The sequence below is a fragment of the Hippoglossus hippoglossus genome, chromosome 10, assembly GCF_009819705.1.
Source record: "Hippoglossus hippoglossus isolate fHipHip1 chromosome 10, fHipHip1.pri, whole genome shotgun sequence".
Classification (NCBI taxonomy): domain Eukaryota; kingdom Metazoa; phylum Chordata; class Actinopteri; order Pleuronectiformes; family Pleuronectidae; genus Hippoglossus; species Hippoglossus hippoglossus.
In genome coordinates this window covers 22,107,835-22,134,707 of record NC_047160.1, presented here as the reverse complement: position 1 = coordinate 22,134,707, position 26,873 = coordinate 22,107,835, and the positions used below count along the sequence as shown (strand labels likewise).

General features: G+C 40.9%; 3 protein-coding genes across 5 annotated transcripts; 2 read left to right on the top strand and 1 right to left on the bottom strand.

Annotated features, from left to right (window-relative positions):
- Positions 1-14,346: 14,346 nt before the first annotated feature.
- On the bottom strand, positions 14,347-18,470 carry LOC117769545 (alcohol dehydrogenase class-3-like). Of its 2 annotated transcripts, XM_034598513.1 has the most exons (9): positions 18,296-18,470; positions 17,914-18,015; positions 17,658-17,808; positions 17,463-17,550; positions 17,147-17,366; positions 15,907-16,167; positions 15,694-15,826; positions 15,335-15,473; positions 14,347-14,624 (listed from the first exon to the last, which is right to left on the bottom strand). In XM_034598513.1, the coding sequence occupies exons 1-9, from the start codon at positions 18,311-18,313 to the stop codon at positions 14,600-14,602; spliced, it is 1,137 nt and encodes a 378-aa protein (XP_034454404.1). In that variant the 5' UTR covers positions 18,314-18,470; the 3' UTR covers positions 14,347-14,599. The 2 variants fall into 2 exon arrangements, with proteins under 2 accessions (XP_034454404.1, XP_034454405.1); XM_034598514.1 differs by lacking the exon at positions 14,347-14,624 and having other exon boundaries at positions 15,341-15,530.
- An 18-nt stretch (positions 18,471-18,488) lies between these two features.
- gar1 (GAR1 homolog, ribonucleoprotein) lies at positions 18,489-21,757 on the top strand. Of its 2 annotated transcripts, XM_034598517.1 has the most exons (8): positions 18,489-18,593; positions 18,868-19,053; positions 20,164-20,318; positions 20,434-20,493; positions 20,595-20,706; positions 20,988-21,031; positions 21,086-21,152; positions 21,274-21,757. In XM_034598517.1, the coding sequence occupies exons 2-8, from the start codon at positions 18,873-18,875 to the stop codon at positions 21,282-21,284; spliced, it is 630 nt and encodes a 209-aa protein (XP_034454408.1). In that variant the 5' UTR covers positions 18,489-18,593; positions 18,868-18,872; the 3' UTR covers positions 21,285-21,757. The 2 variants fall into 2 exon arrangements, with proteins under 2 accessions (XP_034454408.1, XP_034454406.1); XM_034598515.1 differs by having other exon boundaries at positions 20,988-21,152.
- Positions 21,758-22,430: 673 nt separating this feature from the next.
- LOC117769505 (alcohol dehydrogenase class-3) lies at positions 22,431-26,873 on the top strand. Its single transcript, XM_034598431.1, has 9 exons — positions 22,431-22,564; positions 23,058-23,159; positions 23,802-23,943; positions 24,036-24,123; positions 24,311-24,530; positions 25,175-25,435; positions 25,807-25,942; positions 26,368-26,506; positions 26,671-26,873. Exons 1-9 carry the CDS (start codon positions 22,547-22,549, stop codon positions 26,693-26,695), a joined length of 1,131 nt encoding a protein of 376 aa, XP_034454322.1. The 5' UTR covers positions 22,431-22,546; the 3' UTR covers positions 26,696-26,873.

Sequence of the window (26,873 nt, the reverse complement as noted above, 5' to 3'; positions counted from 1 at the left end):
GTGCCTTCTACCTGTCGTCGGGGGGGCGGCCGCTCTCCTTCCTCCTCCCTCTGGAAGCTGCGGTTCTCCTTCACCCACTTTCTCCCGGCGGGGTGACATGCCTCTGCAATGCCGAGGAGCCCCACAGCTATTTATCTCCATCTCTGCACCTTTTGGAATTGGCAACATCCCCATTTCGCTGGTGATCCCTCAATCAACAGCTGAGTCCCCGGCTATCTGGCTGTCGCCGTGACAGTTGTATATTCTTACATGCTGAAATAGCAGCGAGTGAATGAGTAGGTGAGTGAGTGTTGGATTTGTCAGTGTACCTCCATGTTTAGTCAGCGGCGAGGCCTTCGGGGATACGGTATTATCGCAAATGTCACAAATCACCAAACAGCCACCACTGCTATCATGGAGGTGTAGCGTGCGTGTGTGTGTGTGTGTGTGTGTGTGTGTGTGTGTGTGTGGGCAGACTAAGTAGCCGACAGTTTAACATGAGGTAGATTTGGTGTCACAATAACGAGAATCAAATTCAAAACATTCAGAACTTACAAACACTTGAGTTTGGGCTTTTTTTTGCTAACGGCTGCTACTACTGCGAAGGATTGCTTTTTACGAAATACAGTAGCCAGTGCATATTTACAGGAAAACAGTGGTGGCATGCGTTTCTTAGAACTGAAATCTAACTCAGAACTTCAGTTAGCAGCCAGAAGCAGCAAATATAACCTTTGAGTCAATGCTGCATAGTCAGGTTCTGAAATACTGTGATGTTTACAGATACTGTCGCTCAGGAAAAATGTCTGACACAGACCAAAAAGATAAGTCACCTCCGCCAATGAGGTGGTTTTTGCCACCGTGCGTTGGTTTGTTGGTTGAATTGTTTCTCTGTTTGTTTCTCAGCAGGAACACGCAAATACAACATTTTCATCGATTTCCCAGGGAATAATTCATGAATCTTATGTATTTATATTTATTGAGTGCTGATATTTATGAGTGTGTGCAACTTGTCGTGCCCCTTCTACTTTGAATCGACAGTGTTTATTAGATGATGTGTTTGAAATGTCGAGATTTCACTCAGCTCTTGATCCAGTATAAGCAGCACTTAGCGCAATTAAAAGTTTACTCTTGATTTAAACTGTAATTCAATAAATTACTTGAAACAAACTGACTGCGAAGCCTGTGTCTAAATCCAAAATCTTTAAATTGCTTTGTTTTACGACTGCAGCTTCGGATTACCTGGAAACGTAATTGATGGAGTTGTTGTCTGTTGACTCAGACGCCGCCTCCGTATGACAGCGAGAACAATGAAGAGATTCATTTTTAACTGTAACCCCTCAGATTATCCTAATTATACACAATACTCCGATTCAGACCTTTGAAAGTTAATCCCGCCTCTCCGTGTAACCGCATGCACCGGTAAGAGATCACTGGAAAACCCCCCCGGTGTAGTATGAACATGCAGAAAATCTTCTGTTTGTACAAACCCTGTGTACATGTACACTAAGCAAAGCCTCGTAAGGAGGGCAGTACTTTCCATTGAATAGGTTGTGGATTTTTCCAGGTATTGCCCAGGTCCGCTGGATGCTCGTTTACACCTGGATCACGCAGACAGGTTTCAAACCCATTTTTAGGAAGGTACAGTTTTCCTGATATTCTCTCCATGCAGTTCACAACACAGTGCGCATCTTTAAAGCAAATTAAATAAAGAGATTTGTGAAGTTTTGTTGTTGTTGAGACTCTTTCAGCAACTTTCAAGCTCGGTGCAGCTCCTGTAACCGAGAAAGACAAAAGGAAAAAGTAAATCCCCCCTGAGTTAAACTGAAGGAAAAGTAGAAACACACTCTCTTAAAACCATCTGCTGCTTCACTGCTGCTGTGAAATACCTTTTTACAGCAATTCTCTTCGTCCTTAAGAACATTATTCACACATATATAGAACTCATTGAAACTATGGGATATCAGCAAGGGAATTCTAATTAAACCAACCACAGATAAAACCCCACACACCTGCCGTGAGCTCATATGACTTTATTGAGACCTCCTCCACTTGACAGGAGAATCGTCTGATGGGCAAATGGATCCTGTAAATGAGATGGAGAATTTACTGCGCTTACCTTGCACCCATACCTTGATGTCATAAACTTTTACGACGTGTTTTCCGCCGAGTACTTTTTAAGCACATCTTTACCAGACAGCAGAGACGTAAATCACCTGTGTCCATAACTTAGGCCCCGACAGCTCCGCTCAGACTGATAGGAACCTGCTTCGAGTTAGAACTGAAGCACAAGTGCTGGTGTCCAATGTTCCGAAGTATGTTGTGTTTCTCCAGTGGTTTTAGTCACAGTCGAGTTAAATGTTCAGGCAGACAGCGGGAAAACTTTCATCCTCTATGAATTTATAGGGGTTTATTGATAAATAACAAATATATAGCTCGTAGTGTTCTGCTTGTTGTTCATGTTTAAGTATGTAAGATATATGTTACTGAAACTGTGCAAAAGCAGAAGTGCAGAGTATTCAAATGTGCAATATTGGGCAGAGATTTAAACATGCGAGCTGAAGAATAAAACTATAATTGTAGCCAAACCTATGAAAACACTTGGAGGTAAAAAAGTGCAAAATTATCATAAAGAGGCAACGTAATAGTTATATTGTTAACTTATGAATATAGTTAATATATATGAAAGTAAAACTGTGTAAAGGTTTAGTAAGACAGCTATGTAATAGTTATATATATACAAAATCATTCTTTGTAAATGAAGTGCTTTATAAGAAGAAAGTATTCATGGGGAAATGTATTTCCCCAAACCATTAAACAGTTGAGGTCATGTCCTTGCCTTAAACAGAAGAAAAACCTAAATCAATATTTCTTTCATGGAGCTTTTTTATAGTGGTTTTATAACAAAAAATGAATTCCTGAAATTTGAAGATGAAATTTTATAAATCTGGGCAAAAGACGTATTCAGATTCAATTAGAAAATGCCAGTATTGATCAATTCCAATAATATGAACATGAAGTAAAAGCATATTGGTCGAAAACAAAGAACTCAAACGTCCAATGGAGACACACACACAGGCACTATTGAAAAATGTTGCAGCATAAAGAAGTCTGGCAGTAAACATGTTTTAATTAAGCTTATATGTTCTGGATCTCAGTGTAAACTCATTTTCATTTTGAAAACTGCACGGCTTCAAACTCTGAGTGAAACTCTGTTAATTAAAGAAATATTGTGGATGAGAGAAAATATATTGGCAAAAAAAAAAACCCACGGAGGGAGATGCTCATGGGAAATTATTGTTTTTAAGTTAATACGTTGTTTTTACTCTTCGCAGAATGAAAAGAGGATTTCGGGGCTTCCAGCGAAAAACAAACAAAATGTCCAAATGAACCGAGGAGCGAGGACGGGCTCTTTGAAAGGAAATCAACACCACACATGGTAAGAACAAAACAAAGTTCAGATGTAGTGTCAGTGGTGTTTGTGCACATGCAGTGACTTTAAACACAAAAAGGCTTGTCAGAGATAAAACGTTATGAAGGAGTCCCCGATCCCCTCGTGCTAATCAAGATAAATAGCTTCTACTGTATCAAGTTCAACAGGCTCCGTTTAATGCGGTTCTAATATTCCTCTCTTATCTGAGCGTAGCCGCGCTATTAAAACAAATTGTGAACATGAAGGTTTGGATAAAATGTAAAAGCCCGAAGCAGCCTCGTGATTAATGTGGTTACAGTTGGCAGATAAGAGAAAAGACTAATGGCTGCGAGAGGCGGCCAATTCTGCAGCGGCCCGGCAGTCGATGTTAACCCAGTGATTTTATAACCTGAGCAGCTTTTTATTTCTTTAATCGTTTTTCAAGAGTTTCATTCAAAAACATGAGAAATGTGATGGAAGTTATTGACGTGAAGAAAATGAGAGAAAATAGCACTTTTACACACATTCAATTTAACAGAAAATGGAAATATAACGTTTTATTTTATTGGTACTTTTTGTGCAAGTCTCATTTGAAAACTTAAATTAACAAATAACAAATCAAGATAATAAGAAGAAATAAACCAATAATCCTAATTTCCCAAAACCGGGTTAATTTAGTTTTTCATGTCGTAGCATATTCCCTCTCGACACTATGACCATTTTGCATGGTGCTTGTATTAAAGCGACAATTGTGGTCTAATGTTTGAATAACTTTTTTATTTTACCTTTTCGAAATGTATTTTTTAAATTTTCTGATCTGTATAAAATGGTAGAAACACATTGATTTAGTACTGAAATGTTTAAATGTCATTAGATACTGAAACTATGTAGGACCCTGTTTGGAAGTAAAATGTGATAATCTACTTAAAACCCATGATGCTTCAAAATACACAATATTATTAATTACTAATTTACTATTACTAATCTGTGATAATTGTATTTACAAGAAAAGCAAATAAAGTCAATTTATTGTTGTGGTCATACAAGTGGTAAATACTCAAAAACTAGTGAAACAAACAAAAAGAAGAAGTAGTAATTGATATTATAATGTTATAAGAAATGTATGATCCATCTTAGAATTATAAAATGCAGGATGATCCCTGCTTGAGAATGAAAATGTCTCATTGTCTGATCTGTCCCACTCAGACAATTCTTCAGCTTTGTCTGATTCTGTGCAACACTGCGCCCCCAAGTGGAGCCACAACACCACTGCAAGAAACCACCAAGTCTTCCCAAAATGAATTAATAGTTTGCACAACCAGAACTTTGTCGTTTCTGCACGTTGCTGTCGCTGGATTTGTAGAACACGTGTCTGCAGAACTGTAGATTTTAGCTTTCTGACAAAAAAGAACCAGATCAGGTAGATCTCTCTCCCTCGATTCCTCCTGACGTCACGAGTGTGTCAATGAGCAATTACTGCAACTGATAAGCAACAACTTTCACTTCAGTCTCTCCTTAAAACAGCCCAATTAGCAGTGAGAGCGCTGATCCTGCTGCCACTGGGCTGGAGCCTGAGGATGCAGAGACGATAAAATCAATAAACTGACCACCTCACCCTCAAATTAGAGCTAAATGTGTCTTATTTGCTTCTACATAACATACTGGCTGCATGCAGAGATCCATGATGCTGGATATTTGCTCTATCCCCTTTGCACGTAAGACTGTAATTCTTTATCAAACACCTTCATGTGCAAGGGTCCTGTGTCCTTCAACCTTGCAAAACTTTGTTGTGTGTTGCTTGCTGGCATTTAGGCTTATTCTCCTTTTCGGGAACTCGAGTTAAGCTTAATTCCGCTGAAAAGCTGAGATGGAGCGGTGGCTGTGGGTGTTCCTGGTGCCCCTGCAGTACAACAACTTGTCAGGGCAGGACAGAGTTCTGTGGGGTGGGTAAATCTGCCTCCAGTGCCCCAGGGATGAGGGATTACCCTGCAGGGCCATTTGGCTGTTTCCCAACAGGTGAGGGAGCCAGGTTAGACATGACAGACTTTGTTGAGGTGTCCAGGGCTTAGTGGGATATTACTTTGAAAGCAACTTGGTGGGTGTTCCCCCCCGGTGCTCTCTGCCTGTCTTCTCCACGGTTGTTTGTTTGTCAGTCATTAGAGATGGAGCATTTTGCCCTGGTAGTGGTTCCTAATCCGAGTGGTAGTGATTACAGGGGCGGTCAATAGAAGCTAATTGTGTGCGCTGCGGAGTTAATAACACAAACGCAATCAGTCGGCATGAGGAAGTCGTTGTGTGTCGTGCTGCTTATTTCTCATTAAATCAAACGCAACACACGACTGAAACAATTCTTCGGACGCATATTGGCGTTTGTTACTGGGCCCACTTCTCAAATATAAACCCGATCTAGCTTGTGTGTGCACTGTGCGCCTTAATAAAGTCCTAATCACTGGGAAGCATTGTTTATTTTCTGTTACACTGGCCCCGGGGCCACACAAACCTAAACCCTCTGGCACTGTGGCTTTACCTCAAAGCCCCATATATCCGCTAAATACCATCAGAGATCTGAGACTTTTCCTCGATTGTCCCTGTCTCTTCATGGCGACCCGACTCGGCCTCTCTGGCACCACTTTCATTCATTAATGCTGAATCAGCTACGCTTTCCCCATCAAACTTAATGGAGTTGATTCCACAGGGATTATTCACGATTGTTCCGGCTCTGACGATTTCAATCCTCACCGAGTTTTTTATTTCCCTGCAAATAAAGGTTTGTTATTTAGGATTTGCAGCTGACTCTGTTGTTGCTTTAACTCGTCTGATTAAGAGCGAGAATTTGATGCTTAAAGATACAGAATGGATGTCATGAAGCTGTCGGTGCAAAGCCACGGTTCTGTCGAAATAGAGGACATAAGCATTTGAATAAAAGATTTGATTAAACCGCTAAACGCAAGCAAACACGGCAATCTGGTCTTTATTGTTGCACTAACTCTTTAAAAAGTTCTGCGTATTTGCAGAAGCAAACAAATGTTTTTAAAACGATTTGATAGTATTAGTTTGCAGTATTTATAATGCGGTGGTGAGGATCTTGGTTATTGTGGATATCACATCACCACCTAGTGGAGGTTGCTGTTTTTACAGCCACAGCAGCAGATGCTCATCTGCTCTGAATGAAGTCAACAGGGTTAGTGCTGGAATTATTTAAAAAAATAATATCTGGCCACATATGTCACTTTGTGCGGTTTCTACAGCCTGGACGTCTCAATAAGGAGCAAATCATCCCGTCCCAATTATTATTGACTGTCACTGATATTCATATCAGGGCCAGATTTCCCCCGTTTGCTCAGGGAACATCCCATTCAAGCAAATGTGTTTGCTCATACTCTCCAGACATGTGGGCTGAGGAATGAAATATCAAACAGGACAACTGTTTAATGGGATGCACGCGCGCTCGCTCAGCCACATGCACACACACACACACACCCACACACACAAAATGAGGCCTGCATTCAAATACACACACTTGCTGCATTTCACAAGCGGGCGAATAAATTCATATCTCAATTTCCTAAATGCTTATTAATACCTCGATCATGTCTGCTGAATGATCAATGACAGCACAGTGGGTTTTCACATTAATAATTTGCAAAGGATTGAGAGTAGAGAGAGAGCGGGAGGAGCAGAAGATGTGTCCTGTTGTGTTCTGGGACGGGGGGGGGAGGCTAGATTACCCGAGTGCCGGGGGAATCTAATGCAATTATGAGTGTTTGCTTACACCATGTGTCCCCTTCCGTCTGCGCAGGGGCATCGGGACTGCACCCGCCACCATCCTCCCATTCACTTCTCTTGTTTGTTTTCAGTATTTACACCACCACAACCCCCCCCCGCACCCCACTTTCCTTATACCCACCACCACCTCCACCCCTCCTCGTTTGCCCCAGCCTTCAATAGCACTAATTAAAGTAAACCAATAAGGTTGGGGGGAGGTGCGGAAAATAAGAAGTGTTTGAAGACCAGATTGAACTCTACCGGCAACTCAGAAGTCAAAAGACACTGGGGGTGTGTTGGTGTGTGTGTGTGTGTGTGCGTGTGCAAAATATACATTATTTATAATGCAAGAAAGACAGTCACATAGGGAGAGAGCAGGTTTGTTTAAGAGATTAGCGATGGCCTGCTTATTAGCTTTAGCTCACATTCTCAGTCATTTGCCTTTTCTCCAACACTCCCAGGCCAGAAGTAACCAGATCATTGATTTAAACCTATTTTGACTTGTACGCTTTTAGTTTTCATCTTATTTATGGCTCCACGTGATGGAGAGATAGATGGAGAGAGAGATAGATAGATAGATAGATAGATAGACAGATAGACAGATAGACAGATAGACAGACAGATAGATAGATAGATAGATAGATAGAATATAGATAGAATAGTATAGTATATAGATGAATAGAATAGATAAGATAAGATAAGATTATATAAGCTAGATAGATGTAATTATTTTTGATTGTAATGTGCTGCTGCCCTGTGCACCACCTAACAGGGCAGTCGTAGTGTGACTTTCTTATTTTGACGACGCCCTGGGACACGGATGACATTTAATTTTTTGTGTGTTTAGTGCCGGGGACGATATTAAGCTAATCTGCCGCTGCTCCTGTTTGCTCTCAGGGATTTGGGAAGTAAAGGCAAACACGGAGCACACACCGCGACTCCAGCTAAGACGAGGGGGCAACACGGAGACTTTTGGTCAAACGACGGTGGCGGCAGTGAAACTGTTGGTTCTCTCAGTGTGAGGCTGTGAGAACAGTGTCCGCCCAGTTAGGATTACATATTTGATGTTAAATCCATCGCTGGAGCTCAAATTTTTCTTGGCTGCAAAGTTGACCTTAAAAATCCTAAGAACTAACTTCCCAAAGACATTTTCCTGCTAACACAATATAACAAGAGATGGCGGAGGCATACAATTAATAGACATAGGGATTACAAAATGACAAATGAAATGAATAATTGTCAGATAACCTCCAAGACAGTTCCTGTATATGTTGTTAAAACTATGGACTCAGTGACTGTTGGACCCTGAACAGTATTTTATATTTAAACTTGTACTAAACAAACAACACAAATGCACCTTGTAGTGAATCGTACAACATAACTCTACAATAGCTGCAAGGTATTTTATATTATTTAGTGTATATCCCCTTGTACATTGATACACACACATACACATACATAATAAATAGTATACAGTATAGAATTTGCTCTCAACTGCTGTAGGCTGTGTCTCATACACATTCATGTACCATGGATATCCCAAAGGGACCAATAACGTTGTCTCTCTTATCTATTTATTGATTATTAATTTCCTACTAATTAGTCTAGTGCTTTTTGCTGATTATAGAAACCTCTTGAGGCGATGCCAGACCAGTGTAGAATAATTGAATCACTCTTTATCATTCTGTATATTTCACTCTACAGCCAGGATATACTTAAAATACACTTCAAATATACTTAGATGTAAATTCACCATTACTCACATTATCCCAGGGATGAGTAATGAGCCCGGGCTCCTACAATAGATCATTTCAGGTTTCTTTTTTTTCGTTTCACCACAATTACCAGCCAAACAAAAGTGTTTTAACTGTGTTCAGTCTGAAGTGTATTTTTGGGGATTGGCCCAATCCTTCTGTGGCCTGGCAGCGGGCCGGTGGGGGGGGGGGGGCAGTGATTGAGGAGACTCATCTCTGGACAACAGTGAGTCGTAGGGAGGAGGAAAACAGAATGATGTGTTTCAACATGGCCGTTTAACGAGGTAACGATGACTCACTCAGTCACTCAGATAGGTTTTTCTTGACCTACCAAACCTTGAAAACACATTTGAACCAACAATGGAAGAAACTGTACATCAAGCACGACCGTAATGTGTGTAAATAATCTCAAATATTCCACAATCTTCTTCAGGGTCACACAACAATTGTGAAAACATTTTCTCTATTTCTCTATAATTTGTGTTATATGAAACTTTCTGGTTCTTTGTTTGTCTGTCAGCAGGATTAAAACTCAAAAACTGCAAAATCCAATTTCCCTGACATTCAGTGGAGGGGTGGAGCATCGCTCAGGGGAGATCCCATGAAATTTTGGGGCAGATGTGGATAAACGGGTGGATGCAGGGATTCATTTTCACAATCTTAAACATGGCCAGATAGGGCGTCAGCCTTGGTGGAGGTATGTGCTCTCTGAGAGCCCTTCTAGTTGTAATAGTAATAGAAGTAATATCATTTCTGTCTGATACTGAGAAAGTATCATTTCATTAAAATCTGTATTGTATTGTGACTTCTTATATTAAGAATTAATTCCAAATAAAAGCGGTCCAATAATAATGGTCCAAAATGCAACTACAAGGTATTAACTGAAACTAGCATGAGAATACATTTCTCATATTAAGAATCACTTTTATGACTTTCAACTGTTTCACGAATACTATTTAAAATTCTGTTAATTATTTATAATGTGGGACACAGGTGGGTTCAAGTTATATTTCCGAACAAGCTAACTCATATTTACACAATCAGATCAGCAGTGTTCAGGATGATCATGCATTTTCTTTTCAAAGCACAGAAACTTTTTGAATCATAATTATCTTTATAAGGTGAGTTTTAGCTGATTTTTTAAAATATATAATATATTATATTCCATGGACTATATCATACAATTTTATTAAATTCTTGTTGTTTTATGTTTATATAATTGTTCTATAAAAGGAAGACAAGCAGCAATTTCACACCAATTATATTCTCACAATCACACAAAACAATAGCTTCATAAACATTCCCAGGAAGTAGCCGAGCCCCGTGTGGCTGTGTGAAACGGAGGCGATGCAAACCGAGCAGGTTTGGGAGGTCGCTAAATCTCCCACTACTTTCCTCATGCTTGTGAACTTCTTCCCAGGGATTAGGGGGTAAACACACAGGGTCTGAGAGGAATATCTCCCCCTATCTCCAGCCCATAACCACATGAAGTGATGCTGTTGACTCAATGTTGGCACGTTGGGGGGGGGGAAAGGGTTGTTGTGGCAGACGGGGGCTAAGTCTGTGTTGGAGGAGTTCAAAAACCCAAATGATCAAAGATACAGTTATTGTCCTTTTTTTTTACAGCTTCTATTACCAACATTTAAGTTTTATGAGTTATTTATTCACACAGACGATCTAACTCTGTGATTCTGCTAATTGAAAATCCCGGTGTGATGTTTATTTGCAATCAAAATATTAAATTGTGCTTTATCTTTTCCCATTTCTGTGGATTCACGACAGATTCAAAAGGAGTAAATCACGACTCCTTCCCACACAGTCTCGCAGCGTTCTGTGTGACCAATGAGGGAGACACCAAACAAAGGAGTGCCATGATAGCACCTTAGCGCTAATCTCTCAATTACTACTTTACTGCTGCTGTCAGACAAAACACAACAAAAGCTTAGAGCTGTCACGCATATCGCTCTTTATGTGTGTGCTTGTGTGTCTCTTTGGTAATAGCCACGTACAGTCGGTGTAATCCCGTTCTTTGTTGTCTATTTCTGTTGCAACCAAACTGTAAAACACTGACACAATGTGACTGACACCATGTGACACAATGCACAACACAATGAGAGAAACGTGATAAAGTCATTATGAGTTTGGTATTTCATTGAAGTCTCTGAAGTGTGGGACAATGGACTTATAAAGTTCACTGTATATGTTTAATTTTTAATACAATATTTTAAAAAGTAATGTTTCTAAGTGTAACGCATCAATTGTAGCCAAACAAAAACATAAAAAAAGTTTTATGGACTTTATTTTGAAAGCACCTCGGGTCAGTATGATAAAAGTTCACATTGACTACATATTACAACTACCAGAGGATTTTTAAAGTGCAATTTTATTGCTACTTTAGTCCATTAAACCCACTTTAAGGCCATTTGTAATGGATTATTGATTCTAATCGAGCCAAGAAAGTGGCAGATTTATTCAGAATTCCATAAAAAGTCCACATGTTGGAAATAAATTTCCGTTGATAACGACACACAACAGATGTATCACTGCACAACGCTCTAACGCAACGGAAAAAAACCGATCCATCCAAGACACCAGGCACTGTAACTGCACCGTCCCCCACTCCAAGCCGAGTGTATTCCACTGACACAGGAGCTAAAGCTAACCGTGTCAAAGAAAGACCAGGGATGTCACAGGCATTGCCCGACATTAGCCGTATAATGGCCAGGATTTGCGGATAAAACAGGGGCCTCACATTGACAGTCTTTAGTGACTTAAGTGGGTCATTCTTCCATAGCCATTGGGGCTGTACACTATATCCATCCCTCCATCTCTCTCTCTCTGCCTATCTGACTACGTCTCTCTCAGATGTGCTTTTCCTCTGGTTCGTGTCTCACCAGTTTCCTCGGACTGATTCATGTTTTATATTTATGATGTTCTACGGGACTTTAACCAGCTAATGCGACAGCACGGTCACGTTATCTTACACACAAACAGAATATAAATCCTGCGATGGGCTCACGATTATAATAACCATAGACCTGGTTTTGAGACAGGCCTTTATTTTCATTCACATTCAAGTGTCCAAGTAAATCATGAGGGAGAGACAGTTTGCACAATACGAGCGCCCTGAAACAGAAATGGAACCCAGCCACAATGATTCTTTTCACTACTTTATTTATGACCAATCACACCTGCACTATAAACGGTAAAAAGCTGATAATGTAGAATCTAACTTTCTGGCTTTATTTATATATTGTTTTTTCAGTCTTATCAACTTTACAGTTCAAATCACATTTTCCATTCACACACACATTCATACAGCAACTCTATACACAGCACTTTTCAGCCACCATTCACACACTGTTGGCACAGCAGTCAGAGGTCATTTGGGTCAGCATCCTGCCCAAGGACACTTCAGAATGCAGACAGAAGGATACAGGGGATTGAACTACCAACCATCTGGTTAGTGGACAACCCTCTTTTACGTCCTGAGCCACATCTGCCTGGAGTATCTTGCAGAAAACTAATGATATGAAAAGCTGTGTAAGGTTTGAGGAAACACTGTGAACATTAGGAAACCAGTTTACAGATTACACTTCAGTAAATAAATGACTTTCCCCTTGATGCTTTGCTTGAATTCTCAACACATCCCAATTGTTTTCACTGAGGAAAACGGCCACAATGAAAATGTCTATCCATCTATTAAAGTCATTAAATAAAGCTAAAACAGATGAAATAGACACCCAGCACTGGAGAACATATATATACGAATTCTTTGTTGATAACTAATATAAAACCATTCAATAGGGACAGTTTGATTTAGTTTCTGATAAATAAACTGCATGCACCAGTTGAATCAGAGCGGCACCAACTCCCATTTACAAAGTGAAAAAAGTAGGTGTTTTATAACTTTTGGATTCTGACTATAAAACAGGCTTTGTTTGAACAGGGTGTTTCCCACCCACTACTTCTATGCTCTCATCATCTCCAGCATGCAGTCATCTGTCTGCCACACGGGAAAATAGCTTAATAAATAAGGCAAAATCTCTTGATCCCAATTTAAATATTGTGAAAGGCAAGGCGGCAGTTTTTCATGCCCTTATTTTTGTGATGGCATTTACCTCATCTGGCATTTCTGTTGTTTGTCAATTATCTTCACGAGGTCTGAAAGAGTTGTCGCAGTGAAGTGATGACAGCAAAAAAGATGGTGGTGGGGGAAAAAGAGCCACTAAATGCAAATGAAGATTTGTCTCTATCTTCGTCTTCCTATCCCGAAGATATCTGCAGAAAAGGCTGCACAGACAAATGTGAAGCATGACAACACGGACAGTTTCTGAAATGTGTGCAATGCTGCAGTTGTAATTCATGTAGCATGTCCTCCCTGTATCAGTTGCACAATGCTGTGACAATTCCAGAGGTTGTAGAGTTCAACCGCAGAGAGAAAAAAAAGCCGTTGGGAGACTTATGGTCGTCACTCTGGATGGCTTTCTTACAGATGAGGCAGACATTCAAACACGTGTCCCCAAGAAAGCCTTATAAATCTGCGAGCATGTCCAACAGTTATAGATGCGGTGGCCAGTCACATAACCACCTGTCAAAACCCGTCTCCCCCATTTCTCTTGATCTCCTCTCTCTTATCTCTCTCCGCTGCTTCACTCTCTGCTTTTATTTCTCAAAAACTTTCTTTCGTTCGAGATTCCTTCGGAGGAAGAAGAAGAAGAAGAAGAAGAAGAAGAAGAAGAAGAAGAAGAAGAAGAAGAAGAAGAAGGGGGGGTGGAGGTGGAGGTGGAGGTCTGGGGGTCTAAGATGTATAATCTGTGATTGATAGCACACAGCCAGAGGAGACCAACATTAGAGGAAGAGCACCAATTTATTTTCCATTTTAAATAAAGATGGAAAAGCAGGGGAAGCTGCCAAGGGCATTTGAATGGAACTTCAATAAAACAAATTCCTCTGGCAGCTATTTCAGGTCTTCACCGAGAGGAGCTGAAAACAACCTTCACAAAACAACCTTTTGTCTTCTGCCCTGACAGCACACCCCTGTTATTTCAGCCCTTCTCCGCGACTCCCCATTAAATCAATATATAACGTTACCAAGGACGAAATCTGGTACGGCCGACCACATGAAGCAGATTCTTCACAATGGCCGATGACAGATTCGGCCATTTGGTTCCTCGCTCTTTCGCTCCATCTTCTATACAAGGGTATTTAATTCCAACTATCACACGTGTGACAGATGTACAGATTTGTCTTGTTGTTACTTTATATTTATACATATACTCCTGCTATATACTATACATGTATATATATTACTGTACTATCATATATATACTGCTGTGTTTGTTATTAAATTCTCTATCATGTTGCAGAAATACACTCAATCTTCTCTGTGTTCATCAAATTTGTGATAAATAAGTAATAAAATATATAGAATTGGATTTTGCAGGTAAAACAATGATGTTTTTATTAAGTTGAACTTACTGTAAAGGCTTTTACATGACATAAGACTGCCATCTAGTGGCCAAAGTGCTCACTTGCCACAAAGTCAAGCGTGGAGAAATATCATCAATACCTTTGAAGAAAAAGATAATTAACTGTGGCAGAGTTACCAATAGTTACCATAGTAACAACCGTGAGCATCAACCTCGCTTCTTGTTAAGTGTTCTGTAGGTTTTGTCTCCTCTTGAGAGTCTCACAGACTGATGACAGTGCGGATGCTGAGGACAGAGAAGACAAATATTAGGGTAACTTCAGTCTCAGGTCCGATATACACAATAACAACAGGGGAGCAGCAACAATTAGACACTTAATCAATTACACAGAAAATTCATCATGAACTATTTTGATGGTTCTAACTTCTCCAATGTTAGTTACTGGTTTCCTAAGTTTCCTATAATCCTACAATTGTAAATATTTATAGATAATATAGCTAATACACACTGTACATTTACAACCAAACATACGTATATTCCTGAAACATGACTAGTTTGTACTTGTTTTCCATGCTCCATCTTGTATAAACTCCCACACTGAAGGTTTTTGAGCTCTCAAACAAGATACTGTATGTTACAGCCACTTCATGAAAGAGACTCTGGCCGAGGGGCCCCTGACATCAGGCCCCTGCGCCACTCGGCCTCAGTAACGGAGATCCGTCCATGAAAATTATGTGTCATTGTGTGTTCATAGTATTTTGCAAAGACAGCAAATGAGCATTTCGACAAATAAATACTAGAGTCAATAAACTGTAGTAAACTGTAAGTCCAACACTATCCTGATTCCTTAAACATAAAAATGTCCTTTGGCAAATTTTGTTGTCCTCAAATAGGATAAAAGTCCCAATAACGTGACTATGTGAACACAAGGAGACACACACACACACACACACACACACACAAAAGACATCATCCACAAATGAATCCTGTCGTACCTTTTCCCACTTTTCAGAAGGTCAAAGGCCACATTGATTTGATCCAGAGGGAGGTTGTGGGTGATGAACTCGTCCAGCTTCAGCTTGTTGTTCATGTAGTCGTCCACCAGTTTGGGCACGTCCTCCACGCTCTTCCAACCTTTACAAGAGGAAAACAAGACCCTTGTGAGTCCTCAAGAACCACGAATGACACGAGCTGCCAACAGATCAATTGATGACATTCTTACTGACAATATACTGTATATGTCAAGGCGTGTCCAAATATCTCAAGTGTTGGACAAGGCCTCAGACTACAGAGGGTTGATTTCGCCATCATGCCAATTACCTTGAATTGCTGCTGAAGCATTAAGACAACTCACCTCCAAAGTAAGTCCCCTTCAAGGTGCGTCCCATCAGCAGCTTTTCAACCACGACGCTCATTGCTTCTCTCTCCGTCCACCCTGCGATCACACAGGTGCCCCAGGCATCTCTTGTAGACTCAAGCGCAGCAGTCTAGGAAAAACAATACTACCTGTAAAATACATATTCACAGATACTGGTGAAACTGGAGTGTGTAGTTGTCCCGCACCCACCATGACAGCTGGACTCCCCACACACTCCAGAGCATAGTCAACCCCTCCGTCTGTCATCTCTGCCAAAACCTCCTGGATGGGCTTGCTGTGATCTCTGGGGTCGACACATTCGGTGGCTCCGAGCTCCACGGCTTTGGCGAACTTGTCAGGGTTGATGTCGACCCCGATGATCCTCTTCGCCCCGGCAACCTGGCAGCCCATGACGGCGCCCAGTCCAACCGCACCGAGCCCGAACACGGCACACGAGGAATCTTTTTCAACCTGGATGGGCGTAGTGTGGGAGTCAACTCAGCCATGACGTCTGTAAACCAGTCCTCATGTTGTGACAGATTGGTGCACATGCTACAATACGACTTTGATTTCATTGTTCTCCATTGGACCCATTTTATTCTTATGTAAGCCTGCTTTTAATCAACCTCCGCTTTAAACCGTGTGTTGGCTTTTATTCATATTTTGTCAAAGAATTTGCCTTTTAAAATTAGTGTTTAAATGAAACACACTTTTATCATTATCATATCAAACCTTCAAATTGAATTTCACTCTCCTCTCGCCACACTTACATTTTCCATTAGCTGGAGTGTTTTGAAAGAAGAAGGTTCTTATCAGGCTCCTGTGAACGCTCTCTCGCTGCTTTTGTTTTATTCACTGAACCACTGTGTTTTCAGTTAAATGCTCATACTCAGTCTTTTTAATATTCAAAACATATTTGATCACTCCATGTTTCTACATTTTGGTTTTAATAGTGACTCTCTAAACATCTTTATCTCCACAAAACATTGTTATTGCTTATTTTTACTTATTTCTACATACAAGAACTATAATAAAAACAAAAAGTGTAGAATATTGAACTTCTAAGTTCTATTTAATCCACTTGTATGATGTTACATGCACCAATTCTGTACTGCACTTCAACTCGGGTTTAACTCTCTTTATATCATATATATTTACCTTCCTTTACTGATGTCAACTGTCATCTTTTCTTCGACTTATCTTATGTTCATGCACTGATATCTAGTGGGGAAAAAATATAACTACTATCTTGTAATCACCACTGGGAAGATAAGATATTAAAAAAAATTCAATCTGTTACTATAAGCCCAAGAGTTTAAATGATATTTTTTTACAAATAAAAGTAAACTACTTGTATTTGTGTGACTCTCGTTCTAAGGACGCACACAGAACAATCACTGGTCCACATCAGAGTTGGTGAGAAGTGTAACTCAGATCTGTATCTTCTTACCTTGCCTGTTTTAAGAGCTGCACCATAACCAGTGGAGACGCCACAGCCAAGCAGGCAAACTTTTTCCAGCGGTGCATCGTCTCTTATCTTTGCAAGAGAGATGTCGGGAACCACGGTGAACTGGGAGAAAGAGCCGATTCCGAGGAACTGGTACACCTGCTGCCCTTTGCAAGATATCCTGCTCGTGCCATCGGCCAAAACACCCACTTGTGTATTTGCCCTAAAAGTCACAAAAAGTTTTTAAAAAATTAGCAGAAAAAACACAATGAAACAATGTAGTGTGTGTGTTGTGAGCAAACATGGCAATGGATATTACCAGTTCTTCCTGCAATGATTTGTTTTAGGGCTCAAACATCGTTCACATTCCCCACACTGAGGCAGGAAAAGAGGAATAACTTTATCCCCTAAAAACAGCAAAAAGCAAACGACTTCAGTCAGAGTTCTGTGTATGAAAAGGAGAAATGAATCTAACTGCATTTCTGTACGTTCATTATGAAACTGTACAATTTACCCGGTGAGAATTTGGTGACTTCTGGACCAACGCTCTCCACGACTCCAGCTGCTTCATGGCCCAAAACTAACGGAAAAGGTCTAAACTTCATCCCCTTCCCAGTCCCGTACATGTATTCCCAGTCTGTGTGGCACACACCCGTGGCAACAATCTGTACGAGCAGGTACTGTGTTCATCATACAGTTTTATGATAAATACTTAATAATGTACATATCTACTATAATGTCTGGTCGTATCCCCCCCAGGAGCAGCTGACCTTGATGCGGACCTCATGGGCCTGAGGGGCAGCCACCTCCACATCTTCAGTCACCAGAGGTTTCCCTGGTTCCCAAGCAACAGCTGCTCTGCACTTGATCACCTGGAGGGAAAAGCACTGGTGCATTAAAACGTGCATTGACTGGACCTGGTCTCTGTTTGTGTGAAGATCTCCTGAATCCCTGTGAACATGTGGGATCAACAAAATGAGGCTAAATAACACTTCACACTCAGTCAGATGTAATTTTACAAATCATATATATATACTGTATGTTTATATACAGTCTGTGGGTGAGACTCAAAGCAACAACATGACATAATGAACTTTGTATCATTTATTAGACAACAAGTGAATATTGTGTACTTGATGTTGTTGTTCTTACCTGACCTGTCGTGGACATTGTCTGTTCAATTTCCTGCAAATCAACAAAATCAATTATTTCTAAAAAATGTATTTACATCTGCACACAAATAACATTGCGTCACGTTATAGCTTCAAAGTCGTTTTGGTTTGAAGTTCAAAATAAATAAAGCGTAAACTAAACTTCCGGTTCATGAAGCACGACGAGGCAGCGGCAGGGGTTTACGACACTTCACGACACTCGACATGCACTTTACGACAGGCAGTTTGGCCACACGTGTTCGCGTGGAGTAAATAGCTGCGGCTCAACGAGGAAAGTTGTGAGTGTGTTTTTTCTATTTATTTCGTGTTTTTAAATGTATTTTTCGCGTAATATTTGTTTGTTAATACTATTGTAGTATTGTACGTAGAACTGAGCGCACACCGCATTGGTTTGTGGGAGAAAACGCGGATGTGATTCTGTAGTTTGAATGACCGAGTTGCGTTAGCATGCTAGCAAGAGCAAGTTGTTTGGTGCTTACTATCCCCCCGCAGCCTGTTAGCTTCTCCAGCTAACAGCTAACTCGTGTGTGTCTCTCTCTTGCTCCGTCGCAGAGGACATGTCTTTCAGAGGAGGCGGAGGACGAGGCGGCCGAGGAGGAGGTGGAGGTTTTAACCGAGGTGGAGGAGGCAGAGGAGGGTTCGGTGGAGGCCGAGGTGGAGGAGGCAGAGGAGGCTTCGGTGGAGGCAGAGGAGGCTTCAACAGACAGCAGGACTACGGTCCTCCTGAATACGTAGTGGGTAAGATCATCGAGAAGCTGTGGGGGAAACCTGGTGCAGGGGGGGACATGTGTGACGTCTGAGACTGAAATATATGTTTTAATATAATAAACATTATCACAAACTGTAAATGATCTTCAGAAGGTTTTCAAGTGACGGCACGTGAATGGTGTATGTGCATGTGCTCACGTGCTATGAAACAGGAGGTCTGGTGATCACTTAATGTCATTTCTTTGTTTATTTGAAAGGGACATTGTTTATTAATCAACAGCAAAATGACTGTAAACGAGCCAGAGTTACCCAGTTTTTAAAATGGCAACCTAGAGTTAAAATAAAATGACTTGTTTATAGTCAACACACACAAGCAATATACACAGACTAGTATTCAGACGGGTACAATGTATAACAATAAGTAGCAACATATGAAAAAACTAAGCACAGCAGGTACAAAAACAACAAAGACCAAATGCAGGCAGGCAGCAAAAGTCAGTCTAATGTGTGCACATCTGATTATCAATAATCGAGGTACCTTCTGGATTCATTCAGAGCTTTCAGTCCTCACCATGGTAACTGATGCTGTACTGAGAAGGATCAAAACTCAACAGACAAACCACTGACTAATCCGATCAGTGGAAAACCATTGATCTACAGAATCCTGACAGCTTTGTAGTTCAGGATAGCAGGTCGGCTGAAGTTGGGTTAGGTGGAGCTTGATAAGAAACAGATCCTGGGTATGTTTAACTTGGTTCACACTCTGATGTGACTACTTGCTCATGTCTCAGGAACTGTTACCAACTTTAAACATGTCAACATGCAAGCTGTAGCAACGGCGGGGAACTTGTAACATATCAGACACTGTCATAATATGGAAGAAGTTAGGAAGTTCACATGGTGCTGGTTGGTGACATGTGTTTAAGCCTCCACTCCAGCTTTTATTTTTTGCAAACAACTGAAATCTTTTGTTTAGTTTTAAAAGTTATGTGGGTTATCCATTGAGAGCTGCAGATGTACATAAACTGCATGATAAGACTCTCAATCATCCCCTATCTACAGTAGACAAGGACATAAAATGAAACTGGCGGCTTATCGTGTCACAAAACTGAATGTGTTTCAATGTTTTTCTCTTTGCAGCCGTGGGAGAGTTCATGCATCCATGTGAAGATGATATTGTGTGCAAGTGCACAACAGAGGAGAGCAAGGTTCCCTACTTCAATGCCCCTGTGTACCTGGAGAACAAGGAGCAGATCGGGAAGGTGGACGAGATATTCGGCCAGCTCCGGGAATTTGTATCCTTTCTGTCGCCATTTAAAAAAAAAAAAAAATATATGTGCACTAAAAAGATAGTGAATTTTTGTGGATTAAATATCATTCTCGCCTTTTATTCCTTAACTCACCCTGCAGTATTTTTCAGTCAAACTCTCAGACAATATGAAGGCGTCTTCGTTTAAGAAACTTCAGAAGGTAAAAAAAAATCACTGACATTTTAATGTCATTCATTTGAATACTTAACAGCATTTCAGTTTATGTCATAATCGATATGTAATCTGCAACTTCTCTCTCAGTTTTATATAGATCCAATGAAGCTTCTTCCACTGCAGAGATTTCTTCCCAGGCCGCCAGGAGAGAAGGGGCCGCCAAGAGGAGGCCGAGGAGGAAGAGGTGGTGGCCGTGGAGGTAAAGCATCCAAACTTATAGTCTTATATTGTGGATGAATATGCAGAGCGGTGGCCTAAAGGCTAAAGAAGCGAGCTTGTGACCTGGCAAGATAAATGTGCATTTATTAGGATGTTCTTTTGAAAACCACTGAATTAATAAAGATTATAAATAAGGTTAGTTTTCCCCACTTGGGCTCTTAGTCTTAGTTTCTGTGGGTTTAGGTTGAACATGAAAAACTGTTTACAACGTGGATTAGAGGAATGTTTTGAACAACTGCTCTGCTTTTGTTTTTCTTTCAGGTGGATTTCGAGGGGGCCGTGGTGGAGGATTTGGAGGCGGTGGCCGTGGGGGCCGCGGAGGATTTGACAGGGGTGGCCGTGGTGGAGGAGGATTTGGACGTGGTGGAGGAGGTTTCAGAGGAAGCAGAGGAGGTAGTGGAGGTAGTGGTGGACGTGGATTCAGAGGTTTGCCCCTTTTCATCAAGCTCAATTATTTAAGTTTTGTTTCCTGCTGGGATTGTGTGAGTCTTGCCATGTTTTTGTCTATAATTGTTGCATTTATCTTTTTCTTTTTGTCAACCTGTAGGTGGGAGGTGATCTGGTGGATCTTTTCATCCCTGTCTACACCTGCTTCAGCAAAAAGGCTGCATTCAATACCAGTGTCTGGCCAGTTGGAGGCAATGTCCATATACTGATTCAATTTGTAGAACCTGTGGCTTTTCACATTTTTTTATTTTTGTACCAGTTTTGAAGATGTGATGAATCATCACGTTATTTAAAAGGTGTTACATAGCTGGGACCTTTTCTGCCTGTTGTGAAGGGGTCTAGGCTCCCTCTGCAAACAGGCACATCCTTATCCTGGTGCCGATTGTGTTAAAGTGTTGTTCATGACTTCAGGAGACACATTCACAAATTTCCCTGAATTACTTTTGTCAAATGTGGGGAAAATGTGTGATGGAAAATGAACTTTGAGTGGAAGTTGGAAACATTTTAATGCTTATAATTTGTAAAATCTTAAACCAAATGTAACTTTTGTTAAAGACCTTGATTAAAAGGTGCTTTGTAACTGTCTGTTTTATCTTCTCTGGTCTTAGAGGAATCATTGACATTATGAAGCAGAATACAGTTCATGTTATACACTTTAAGAGCCCTGATCTAGTTTAGAGTTAAATTAATTATTAAAGATGTTTTCTCATGAATCCTTAATTTAGATGTTAACAAGGTGGCTATTTTTATGAATATTAATGTTTTATGAATGGATTGATTAATCAAGAAAATATCAGCATATGAATCCATAATGAAAATAAGTATAGAATTACATACAACTTTGTTTAAATAATTCAAGTCACAACACAAATGCTGCTTATACATAAAAGATAAAATATATAGTATTTCAATCACAGTACATTTAAAGTAGTATTTAAACCTATTTTCTCAAATAGGTACTTTCTCAGAAGTGTGTACGACTATTGCTCTGGTTATTTACATGACACCAATTGAATTATATTTTATAACTTGTATGGAACAGCCAGGTGAAGTATATCCTGTGTACTACCACACAAATAAGTAAATAATGTAAGAAACGTATTTAAGTAAAATAATATAAATAGATATTTTTTAAATTGCTATTTTTTTTGTTAAGCTTATAGTTTTAACTTTAAAAAAATATATATTTTTAAGAATTTAGATTTATGAATAAAATAAAATATATATCGATATATCAACTTCCTGTTTCCGCCGGGCCTACGTCACACGAGAAGAGAAGAGGGTAGCTGCGCGTTCTTCTCTCTGATTGGTCCGCACGGTTGCTCCTTTACGGCCGCGCGCCTGCTCCGCCCCCTCTTGCTGAAGGAAGGAACATGGAGACTGCGGGGAAAGTGAGTTTCCTTCAAAAATACTCAATAAAATCCTTGAAATGCATCAGAATGTGCGTAACGTTAATACATCATTTAATTCACACATAAACAACAACCAGGATTCCGTTCACTAACCTGCAGCCGTTCGCGTGTGGTTGAATGAATAAGTACCAGGAGTCAGTGTTGAGTTACCCAACAGGGATCAGGGTTCAGCTGCTCACAACTGGTGCCTGCAAGTTGTTGCTCAGATAATATTGAACACGTGAACTTACCGAAGCGGTTAAAGCAATAGAAAGTAGTTTGAGTGAAGCAGATTCTGCAGCCACGTCTCGTCCACTTGCAAGAAAGCATGTAACTCCAGCTCTTGCATAAACCTGGACAGAGTTAAAACTAGGTCAGTGTGCAGCTATCCCGGCCTGTTACAGACCCTGCAGAGCTGCAGCCAACACAAAGCTGCAGTCTTCAATCCTTGTGTGAGAGAAAATACCAAAGTCCCGTGCTTTTCCTTCTTCAGGTGATCAAGTGCAAGGCAGCTGTTGCCTGGGAACCTGGCAAACCTCTTTCCATTGAAGAGGTGGAGGTGGCACCACCCAAGGCCCATGAAGTCCGCATCAAGGTAAACCAGGCCACTGACTGTAACTTCTTTAAAGCTGAAATATGACTGTACAAATAGTCTGTATTTATATATGACTTTTCTAGGCTTCACGGTACAATTTTTATATTCACATACACAGTCACACGGAGCATCTATGTGCAGCGCTTCTCTCCATCACACGTCACTCACACACTGCTGGCACAGCCGTCATGGGTAATCAGGGGTCAGGTGTCTTTTCCAAAGCACACGGACAAAGGAGTTGGGTATCGAACCATCTCCGTCTGGTTAGTGGACGACCCGCCCTCCACTCTATTCCAGAAAAGCATCACAGGCAGAATCACGCACACACTTTGTAAACAGACATAATGTGGATGATTACGTTGCTTCGTGTAGAAATTAAAGTGTAAAGATTACACTCAGATGATACCAAGATAAAATCAAATTAATATCATTCGACTCTGATAAATATAACAATAAATGTCCCGTTATTATTCATCAATTTTATGTCTAAAGACTGATTTTGGCTCTTAAGTGAAGGTTGTGGTTTTAAATTTGTCTTTATGAGCCGAGAATGACAAACACTTGAATAACAGCAAAACATTTGATAAATCTGTTGTCATTCATTCATTCATTCATTCATGTATTTTAAATGTTTCCTCTCAGCTCTTTGCCACAGGGGTGTGTCACACAGATGCCTACACCCTGAGCGGCAGTGACCCCGAGGGACTTTTTCCTGTCATCCTGGGCCACGAGGGCGCCGGAACGGTCGAGAGTGTCGGCGAGGGCGTCACCAAATTCAAGACAGGTACGGAGCCAAAATACAGAAAATATCACTTGTTTGTGCAGCAATAAGAACGAATGTGTGATTTTGATTATTGACAATTCTCTTTGATAAAGGTGATACTGTCATTCCGCTGTATGTGCCTCAGTGCGGGGAATGCAAATTCTGCAAAAATCCCAAGACCAACCTTTGCCAGAAAATTAGGTAACGTTTTCAGTTCTCGATTTATTCAACCTTGTGTTGGGGAAGACTTTTGCCTCAGTGGTTGATCTCACAGCCTCTGGAACCAAATCAAAGCTCAATCACGTTCAGTTTTAGCTCCTGTCTGACACACATTCATCATACGCACATTCAATTAAACCATCTTTTCCCCTATGCCTCCATCTCGCAGAGTTACCCAGGGCCAGGGTTTGCTCCCCGACAGCACCTCACGCTTCACGTGCAAGGGAAAGCAAGTGTTTCACTTCATGGGCACCAGCACCTTCACCGAGTACACAGTGGTGGCCGACATCTCCCTGGCCAAGGTGAACAAGAGCGCTCCGCTGGATAAGGTGTGCCTTCTTGGATGTGGCATCTCCACAGGATACGGTGCCGCTCTCAACACCGCCAAGGTGGGTGTCACAGGTTGACGGCAAAGCTGTAAGTCTGCCTCCCGACCAAAAATATAAACAGTGCGTTGACTTGTTTTCTCTAAAGGGAGATAAACACCACTGGGAAGTTTCGACACATTTTATTGTTTAAAGCTCTTTATGCAAAACATGTTTGTCGCAAAGTGCAGCCTCGAGGGATCGATGAAAAGGGGATTCAAATGCTGTCACTGTTTCAAGGTTTCACTCTGAAATGGGTCACCCACATTAATCATGCAGATCCGATGTGAACTTGAGTTGTTCCCAGAGGCTTTGTTTCCAAGTTGAAAACAGACACTGATATAGTAAATGTACTAACAACAAATAAGACAATTTATTATTAGTCCTACGATAGGAAAAGTGCTGCATTACAACAGCAGAGGGGACAGTAAAGATGAGGAGTATCTGTAAAAAAGTTATAAGTACACATGCAGTATAGATATAAGTAAATATTAAAATAGCAGTATACAAAAATATAAGAATAACAAAAATGTACAACATTTGCTTTATAACTCAATATAACATAAGAGAATCCAGTTCTGTTTTTAGTAAATGTGATGAGGTTACAACGACAGATTTTACTGTTTGTAATGTTTGGATTCTCACATTGCTTCTTCATCCTCCCTCAGGTTGAGGCTGGTTCCACGTGCGCCGTGTTTGGCCTCGGAGCCGTCGGCTTGGCTGTCATCATGGGTTGCAAGGTTGCTGGGGCAACCAGGATCATCGGTGTGGACATCAACCCCGCGAAGTTCGAGAAAGCCAAGGAGTTCGGAGCCACTGAGTTCGTGAACCCCAAAGACCACAGCCGGCCCATCCAGGAGGTCCTGGTGGAGATGACTGACGGGGGTGTGGACTACTCCTTTGAGTGCATCGGAAATGTGCAAATCATGGTGAGACTTATTCCGTGTTCACATTTTATTAAAGTGTGTAAAACATGCAGCACATCGCATGAGCTGTTTTCACTCTCTCAAGATGAATCTCTAGAGATAACCCTGCTGTATTCTCACATGGACTCACTCTGACAGCTTCCAGAGTTTTTACTAGAGGACTGGCAGGAAAAACAACCAGAGAATGTCCCCTCGGTACATGTCTGAAAGCAGCTGTAGGTACAACAGACATGTAAATCACACTTCATAGTGTTCATGTATCATCACAGGTCCATAGAAGAGCTGATGCAGATGTGCATTGGCTTCATTGAAGTTGACAAGTGGCACAAGCAGCATATAAATCACCAATGAAAATGACTTGTTCATTATTTTAGAGAGCCGCTCTGGAGGCGTGCCACAAAGGATGGGGTGAGAGTGTCATCATTGGCGTAGCCGGAGCCGGACAGGAGATCTCGACCAGACCGTTCCAGCTGGTGACAGGCCGAGTGTGGAGGGGCACAGCCTTCGGAGGTGAGTGACCTTGTTGGAGGATTTCTTGTTATAAAAAGTGTAATGTGGTCTGGCAGCAGTTCCAGATGTCGGCGAGTTCAAACACTTTTGCATAATATAATGTGAGACAGCAGGCGGTTCCAGAATGAAGTAAAAATCAATGTGCTCTCACTCCACTTTCATCAGGCTGAGTTGAGAACTGGCGCTTGAACTTTTTTTTAATAATTTGACACAAAGATAGTAAATTGCGTTTTAATGAAAATGTATGTAAATGGTACCGATCATTTTAGTTGTTCATCAAGTAACGCTTGACCAGCTCTTTTTTTAGTTTTCTGGGGAATAAGCGCTTCGCCCCAAGGCCCTTTTAATGGTTACATTAGTTTTATTTATACTGTTTCGTGATGTTAAATTGTAGCTGGTAAACAGATTTTCATATTCCCCCTCAGGCTGGAAGAGTGTGGAGAGCGTTCCTAAGCTGGTGGAAGACTACATGAACAAAAAACTCAAGGTGGATGAGTTTGTTACCCACACTCTGCCCTTCGAGCAGATCAATAAGGGATTCGACCTCATGCACGCTGGAGAGAGGTGAGAAGAACGGTTCATTTGCGCAGTCGGTACATGTTGGAACCATTGTTCTAAAATATGCTTCTTACGATTAGTACATACACTTACGCATGTTTTCTTTTGCTGTTCTGCTCACTTGTTCTTCATTTACCAGCCTAGCACATCTTCTTTTATTCTCATTGCAGTATCCGCACAGTGCTGACCTTCTGAAGTGCCTACAGCATCGACATCCTGCACATCCGCCCTTTAGACAAACTTCTTCTATCGTCACAGCACTTAATGTTTTTCTCTGCACTTGTTTGAAAAATAACATTGACTATGAGAAAACAAAGTTTTAGTAGAATACCTGTTGGATCCAAAGTGGTGCTATTAAAATCTTTTGAAGATG